Raw genomic sequence first — 8,783 nt, forward strand, 5'->3', positions numbered from 1 at the left:
GTATCTGATAGGGCTATGCAAAACAGCACTGTTTCATTTTGACTTCTGTTTCTCCATTTCAAAGGGACAGTGTTTTGTGTCACTGTTTCGAAGCACTGTTCTGTTTTGTTTTGTCAAAACTGTTTCAACACTGTTTCGACATGTTTTGACGTTTCGCCCAATAGGTCTATAATGGGGAATCATGAAAATGTGTATAACCTTGTCACTTCCTGCCTGATTCAAATGCCAGTTGCATGGATGGTAGCGCCTTCTGAGGGCACGAAGTCTGCCAACTTTCAAGGAGATAGGTGCAGGGGTTTCTGGGAGACTGCACCTCAAGCTGTTCAAAGCAAAACTCTTATCACTTGCCAGCAGTGGCAGCCTGCATGCAGATCTGAGGGTCCGCGCCCCCCAGGAGGGCTGTGTGGGGCTGTGCCAGACTCTTTCCGGGGCGGGGTGCAGTCCCCCAGGTCTGCATGCAAGGTAGCCTGCTGTCAGTGGCAGCCTCCTGTCATCCTGCGTGCCCATGCCCCCCAGGAAGAGTCCAGCACAGCTCCTCAGCCCTCCCAGGGTTTCACCAGGCTGCTGCTGCCAGCTGGGGAAACAGCCCGGAGCAGCTCCCATCACCAGCTGACAGTAGTAGCCTGCTGTCATCCGGCATCATCTGGGGGCCTGCACCCCCCAGGAAGGACTGGGGAAAGCGATCAGAGAGCTTGCGGAAAGATCGGTGGAGCTGGGGAATCCAACCAGGGACTGAAGGAACGGTTGAACATTCCCTCAGCCCCCTGTTTGCTTCCCCCAGCTTTGATCATTTCCCCAGCTCTTCCTGTGGGGCATGGGCCCCCAGATCTTCATGGTGGGTTTCAGCAGGCTGCTGCTGCAGTTTGTAACAGCGTGTTGAAACCCCCGCCCCCCGGGAAGAGCTGGGGAAAGCAATCAGAGAGCTGGGAAATCGAACAGGGGGCTAGATGTCAATATCAGAGCTGTTCTTCCCCCCTCTTCCCGCTCCCGCTCCTTAGTTGCTCTTTAGCTGCAAGCAAGCCCAGCTTTGAAACTCGAAATTTTCGAAACGTTTCAGGTGCCCTCATTTCATTGTGAAGCTGCTTCAGAGCCTTTTGTTTCATTTCAATTATTTCTGCTTCAAGCTCCAGACGTGTCGAAACAGCTTCAGAACGAAACACCCAGCAAAATTTCACACAGCCCTAATGTCTGAGCTGCATTAGAGCCTGTAAATCCCAGATAGGCCTCATCAGCTATTATTGGACACACAGATAAGCCAATCATGGAAGACGTCCTCAACTGCGAAGGATTGCCAAAAAAAAAAAAAAAAAGAATGCTGGACCAGTGAGAAGGGAGAGCTATGTTGACCGTCATTAAAGCACAGTATCTCCATGCTTCTTTTCAACAAAGAAAGGTCTGCTTCCCCACTTAAGACATGGCTTCCCAGGTTTGGAGGGCTGACTTTTTGGGCAGTAAGGTATGCGAGGTATGTCAGTAAATGCAGTACCTTTTGAAGTCTGACTCAAAGTTTTAGTCACCTGCAAGTGAATAAACTAACCCCATAGGCATTTTGAAAATCCCACTAGGCAACTGTCTACGACTAGGGTATCTTTAGAAAATGTTGGCAGTTTTTTTTAACCATTTAGTTCAGTAATGTTTTTCAGCTCTAACTCTATCATTTCTTTTTAAATGGATTGGGAAAGTTTTTTAGTTTACTTTCATTAGGTATCTTTCATTTGAAAACTACAAACATAAATCTGTATTGCTTTGTAGGCCCAACTGTCTTGGAGGTGTTTAACACCCTACTGAAGCACTTGCGTCTTAGCGTTGATTTTGAATTAGGGGACAGACGTAGCTCAGGTGACAGTACCATTGTCAGCACAGGCTCCAAAGAAAGTGATGAGAGGATTGTCCAGAATGCCATTATTCAAACAATTGGTGAGTAAAGGGTTCTTTGGGGTTTTTTTAGTTTTTGTTTTGTTTTTTCATTTACTTGGGCACAGGCTCTTTAAAAAAAATGAAGACATAGACGTCTAAGTCAAAACCCAGAACCTCAGTAAAAAAGACATCCTATCCTTTTTATTCCTCCCTTTATTCTTCTCCCCACTGAGCTAAAAGGAAGAGTAGAGATATCTGACTGGCCTAGTTTTTTGGTCCTAAGCTGAGTTTTCAGGACTGATGATTACAGACTTTTCACTTGCTTGTTACATGAACATATACCTCAGTCACTGCGGCTCAATGAGAATTAAACTATATAGGCCATATTTTTAGCATCACAGCATTGATAGAGACTTTGAATACATAGGCAGAAAAGCCCATTGCTTGTATTTATCTATGATATCCCTTGAAATGTAGATTCGCCCTTTAATTTACATTAGAATCATGAAAATTTAGTCTTGTGGATCATTGATGCTATTAAATACCTCTGATATGAAACCTGCATGGGCATTACTGTATATAGTAGGAAATGTATTTTACTAGTTCTTTAAAACGTATGAAAACCAATATTGAACATAGCTGCAACAATGACCCCTAATGGCCAGTTGTGTATATACATGAATTACTGCATAAGAGAAATAAAATCTTATTTTGGCATGAGCTTCTGTAAATCATTCCATTAATATCATTTCCCTTTTGCTTCCCTCTGTTCTTTTAGTACGAACTGTGTTGCAGTACTTTTAATGAAAACAATTCCACTAGCCATGCCCCCAATTTAAGGTTTGAATCTCTCAAATCTTGTTCAGTAAGTCTACCCGTTTCTTAGATCTTTATGCCATCATTCTGAGGACTCAGTAATTATTTTTCAGTGCTATAGTGAAACTGTGCTTTCTTGAGAGACATTTTTTATTATGGTTTTAGATTTCCTACTAGTGTTTGGTATACAATGGTACATAAATGAAGGAAGAACATAGTCATATTCTTGTAAAAGTTCTTTCAGCACCCCCTTCATGTCTGATAATAGCATAAAAGAGTGCAGAAGTAAGGAATTTAGTTTTGTTCTAACTAAGAAAATATCCAGCTCCTCAGTACTCTTGTTAACTAATAATTAATGTCAAATGTTCTAGTTTAAATCATATAATTACTCAGGAGGGATGAGAATAGCAAGTGTTTATTGGGGGGGATGATGGAGTCGTGACAAGATGGTGTACACTAAGGAGCATAGTTGCACAGATAAGGGTGAATCATATATATTACAAAGCAGTTTTTTTTTTCAGAAGGTACTGGAGACTTGGGTAGAAGTAGGCATTTTATTCTTGTTTTAAGAGTAGCTGATATTTCTTCTCTCTTCAGTGCTTTCTCTTGCTTTTATTTAGGGTTTTTTGGAAGCAATCTTCCAGATTACCAGAGATCAGAGATTATGCTGTTCATCATGGGGAAAGTACCTGTTTTGGGGACATCTTCGCATTCACTGGATACAAGTTACCTTGGGTTTGTATGCTTTCCTACTTTTTTTGATTATGAAGCCCTGCTAAAATGAAAAATTTAAAGCAAATTGAAATCTGAGATCCCAACTTCTGGGTTTAAATATCATTTATAAACCAGTCAAACACTGTGCCATCAATATGAACCTCATCTGCACAAGACACAGTTAATTAGAGTTCATTGGAAAACTCTCTTGACTGCACCTCCCCTTGCAGTAGTGTTCTGTGCTTCACAGTCTTACAGCTGTTTTGAAGATTATCCACTTACTGTTTCATTAATTCCATAAGTTTTTATGAAACGTGCTCTGTGAGCTAGATAGTTATCCTACAACTACAGATTGTTAGGCAGTTGAATAATTCAAAAAATGTTCAGCTTCATTTTGTATTAATTGCTTTTCAGATTTGGTAGTAGTCATACCGAGGAATTTATACTGAACTTATGTCACTAGATCAGAGCTGTGACATGGTGCTGCTGTGGCCAAGTTAAAATGCTCCACGTGCCTTCTGTAGAGGCCGACTGGGATGCAGCTGTGGTCGGACCCTATGATCTTTCTGCAGCCCTTCCCAGTCTGGCCCTACATGCTCTTCCCAGAAAGAGAGGTGTAATGAGCAAGTGAGACTATCTGGTTCCCTTCTGTTTCCAAGAGGAGCATGCAAGTTCAGACCACGGAGGGCTGTTGGGAAAATAGATGCTCAGGTTGGTTTGTAACTGCCCTTTACCCTGCTCAGTCAGAGCAGTCCTGGTATGTTGAAACAGCTATTTGCACTGCCTGACTGGAGGACCTGGGTGCAGGGACACCCTGGAGATATACTGGTGTGAATTAACTATATTTAAAAGTTAGACGTTGGTTTAAGTCTGTCATTTATGAGCTCAATTTTTCCTGTGACATTTTAACATAAAAAGGCTACATTTCCGCTTTATAAAAATAGTGATTAAGAGATCATTATTCATTCTAGGTATACTTGGTTACATGGTAACATCCTGAACAATCTCATTTTGGTTTAAATTGTAAGTCACCTAGAAGCAGATTATATTTGACTGATTTAGGTGCAGAAGTGAATTTAGGTGCTTAAGTGCAATTCTATTCGCTCAGCTCAAACATTAGTTAATGGAAAAGGTGGGTCAGTCTTTCTTGCTGCTTTTTGTACTCAACCCAAATGCTAAGATGAGTATGGGCGTGTCTATGCATACATTTGCTGCTGCACCAGTTTACTCGCAAGTAAATTACTTGTGCTGGGCAAGCATCTACATGTGCAGAGAGATGGAAGCAGATTTGCTGCCAACCTTTTCCCGCTTCCCAGGGCTCTGCAATGGGCCTCTACTGCCACCCAGGGACACTCCAGGCTCTGGTTGCAGCTGCCAGCAGCCCTCTTCAAAAGGCAGTCCCACTCACTGCTCTTTGGCCAGCCTCTTCCCTGGCCAGAAGCAGTGTGTCCATCCCAGGAACAGCACACAGCAGCACTCTCCTCCCTGTCTGTGCCTCCCCACACTATGGCTGCTCCAGCCCCTGTCCCTGGCAGTGACCACCAGCGCCCCACGCTTCTGCTGGCCCACTGTGCCAGCTGCAGCCTGGCCCACAGCTGTCTTGCCCCTCCTGAGTCCCCCATGCACAGCAACCACCTACTGTGTGCCATCCCAGGGACACCACCATGCACCTGTCACCTACACCCCTTCCACCTGGCTGCACCCCGGCCACTACTGGGGCCACTGTCACCCTCCAGGGCTTCCATCCCTGCAGCCTCTGGGGTGCTGGGGCAGCCAGGACTGGTGGCAGCACGTCGTCCAGCACACCTGGGACAATGAGCAGTGGCTAGAGGCCTTGAGGATGACCTGGGCCTAGGATCTCTTGGAGTAGCTCCAGTCCCACCTGCAGTGTCAGCCCACTGGCATGCAGCCACCTGTCCCTATGGACACCCAGCTAGCCCTTGCCCTGCTCAAGCTGTCCACACCTGCCAGCCTGCAATATGTTTGCCACCTATTTGGCATGGGCAAGGCCATTGCCAGGGAGGCCGTCTTGGAGGCACCCTTCAGGACATGTGCTAGGGTACACTATGCTCCGCATGCATGATCCCCTGGCGGTGGTGGTGGGATTCCCCAAGCGCATCGGGGCCCTGGATGGGACCTACATACCCATCACTTGCCTGCCCCACAGTGACTGACCCCATTACAGCCAGAGGGGCTTTCACTCCATGGTGATCCAGGGCATCATGGACCACCATGGGGCCTTCACACACATGAGTACTGGTTGGGTGGGCAGTGCCCACGACACCCATGTTTTCCAGAACTCTAGCCTGCCCAGCCTGGTACAGAGTGGACGCTTTGCGCCAGGGGTGCTGGACCTGCAGCAGGGTGCCAGGGCTGTCCCACCCATTATCAGGGACCCTGTCCACCTGCTTCTGCCCTGGCTCATGTGGCCCTACACCAGCCACCTGGACTCCTGCCAGGCCCACTTTAACCACTGCCTGGGCTGGACCCATGTCCTGGTAGAGCACACCTTCAGCTCCCTCAAGGGATGCTGGCATACCCTTATCTCCCACCTTAAATTTGCTGAGGACAACCTCCCCTGGGTCACCCTCACAGCTTGTGTGCTGCATGCCATCTGCAAGGCCTTGTTCCGTGAGGCCTGGGTGGAGGTGTGGCATACAGAGGATGCCTGGCAGTGGGAGCACCACCTGTGGCACCCTCCCTCTCCCTCCCTCCAACCCCCCCACCGTTGAGGCCCCAGGAGAGCCGTGCACCTGCTAGTGGGGGCCAGGACACTGGCCTGCTCCAGCACTTCCTGCTCTAACCCACCTGCACCACTGCCCACGGATTCCCCCACCCCTAGCACCACGCTAGTTGCAGACATCTCACAAGAACAAGTTTTTATTCCCCTTGCATCAAAGAGTCCTCCCCAACAAACAGAGCCCCTCCACCACCCACCGACAATAAAACATATTTTCTCCCATGAAAACTTTGTTCGGTGTCATTTGTGTGCCATCCCAGTGTGGGGAGCCATGAAGTGGAGGCACCTGGGGCTCAGAACCCAGGGACCAGGCAGCTGCAGGCCCTATAGAGCCATGGGACAGAGCTGCTTATGAGAGTTTGCAGCATTTCTTAGGATTTCACGTTTTGTCTCTTGATGAGAGGGGTTGCCTTCTAAATATGAGCTGGACATAATGTGGCAATGAGGGCTATTCTAATAAAATAGTAAATATCAACTGTTGACCGAGGTGAGTAGTACTTATCCAGTGGTCCGTAAAAGTTTAGTGTTCTCGAGCATGCTTAAATGATACTACCAACTAATGTAACCAGAACTAGATTTTCTCTTCCAAGAAGATAGTTTCTTTGTTTGAAGTGTCATTTTCTCTGAAGAGGCTTGATCTTCCTTTCTTATTTCCTGCTTGCTGATGGGATTCATTCATAGGTAATCGAGCTGAAAATCTTGGAATCATTTTGACAGTTCATTCATAGTTCATTTGAAATATATTTCCAGGGCGTCCCATTTTTGGTTGAGAGTTTGTTCCAGCTGCCTCTATTTTGTGACAGTTTGAAAAGGCTTCATGCCCTCTTGTGAGAATGTGACTAAGGAGCTGTAATTCTTATTCCAGTATTTTGCATTGTAGGATTTCTCCACCACTGACAGCTAGTTCAGAACGCAGTAGGAAAAAAATCTTGTTTTGGGTTATTATAACCAAATTGCACTCATACATTAGCAGGTCCATAAAGTAGTGAGTTGACTTGAGCTGGAAATGCTCATTTTTGAATGACCTTAATCTTGTTTCTCCTAAATATATTTGAGACCTGATTATTGAGCCTTATATCAGAGAGTATCCTTATCACCTGTGTTGATTCCTGTCACTGCTGAAAAAATTAATTCACTCAAAGTGAGTGCAACATCAATATGCAAGCAAACTGAATGGCGCTCTGCACACTTGTCACAAGGCCTCCTTGTATTGTAGTTCAGTCACAGTTTTCTCAGCTTTTATATTTGGATGTTCAGCTTTAACGCACAGGATTTTTATACCCACAGTTCCTCCTTGCTTCTTTGGAAGCGGCAGTGCTTTGCATGTCTAAAAATTAGACCTAATTCACACTATGTGGGGTATTTAAAATATCAATTTAATTCATGATTAAGACACATATGACATTTACACAGTCTTCACTTTACATAGTTTACTTATGACCTTCTCTGTTTAATTGCTTACTCAGTTATGTTTTCCTGTAATTATCCTTTTGAAACATTAAACAGTCATTTATTATATCTAATTAACTGATGTTTTTGTGGTTGCATAGTATTTTGAAGATACACAGATACATAGATTTAAACTATTTTTTTCTTTTTCCAGGGATTTGGGAACTAGGCGAATTCAGATCATGTTGCTGAGATCTTTGATTATGGTAAGCTTCCTCTTACAGCGTATTTCCTAAAATACTGTATCTTCTCTCATACCACATGCCCTCAAATAAGATGAGCACTTTGTTTTTGGAAGGCAGAATATAGGGGGAAAAGATATTTTTCCAGCATCATGGTAGAGCTGAATGTGCCCTCAGCCAGCTCACTGGCTGCCTCAGGCACAACGTACAGTGTTAACCCATTCACAGCAGCTGCCAAATATGGCTGCTCAGCCACAAGCTGTTGCCAATTCATCAGCAGCTGTAAAAGGGTTAAAATTGGACTCTGTCCCTGCTGCTTGCTGGCCTAGACAGCAGTGGCAGCCATTATAGCATAGTGTCTTCCTACTTGTATTCCTCCATGCTTCTATTCCAGCAGAGACGATTAGTTTCTCTGTTTAAAACACACATCAATTTTGGAGGGCTCATTTTTTGGGGGGAAAGGTACATGTGGTATGCAAGTAATTACGGTCATCTGTTCTCTTACAAAGTAAGAATAACTTATCTGACATATTTTGATTCTAACATAATTATAACACAAAGCATGTGTTCACATTAACAAAATCTAAAATGACTGCTCTGGCCCAGTTACGTTATAATTTGCTTAGGTAGCAGTCTGTTCCCCAGAGCATAGATATCAGCTATAAATAGCTGGCAGGCTTGAAGAATTTGAGAGAATTTGGTTAGTTTTGTCAACAGTACTAGCAGATTCCAAAATCACATTCTTTTCCTCTCCTTCACTAGAAAAGTCCCGATTGGTAGGGTGGTAAGTGCACCCTTTAAAGTATAATAGCAGATGTGGTGTATCATTAAACTTCTGTAACATCTTCTGAGGCATTTTTACTTGCACAGAACACCTTAATGACCAGCACTCGGGGAGTGCTGCTCTTCCCTAGGCCTTTCTCAGCGCTTTAAAAGGTCTCATCATGAGTATAGATATTTTTCCTCTGGTAAATACGTTTTCTTAATGTTTGGAGGTTTTTTGCTCTTCAAGTGATGTGTAAAAA

At 44.7% G+C, this 8,783-nt stretch overlaps 1 protein-coding gene across 1 annotated transcript in view; it reads left to right on the forward strand.

The window, feature by feature from the left end:
* Positions 1-8,783, forward strand: part of EFR3A (EFR3 homolog A) — a 99,868-nt gene that overhangs the window by 57,108 nt on the left and 33,977 nt on the right. The window contains exons 10-12 of the mRNA XM_019546917.1: positions 1,753-1,917; positions 3,294-3,408; positions 7,731-7,807. Of these exons, the coding sequence (XP_019402462.1) occupies positions 1,753-1,917; positions 3,294-3,408; positions 7,731-7,807 (357 nt within the window). The remainder of the gene's footprint in view (positions 1-1,752; positions 1,918-3,293; positions 3,409-7,730; positions 7,808-8,783) is intronic.

The sequence above is a fragment of the Crocodylus porosus genome, unplaced genomic scaffold, assembly GCF_001723895.1.
Source record: "Crocodylus porosus isolate Cpor-Errol unplaced genomic scaffold, CroPor_comp1, whole genome shotgun sequence".
NCBI lineage: Eukaryota > Metazoa > Chordata > Crocodylia > Crocodylidae > Crocodylus > Crocodylus porosus.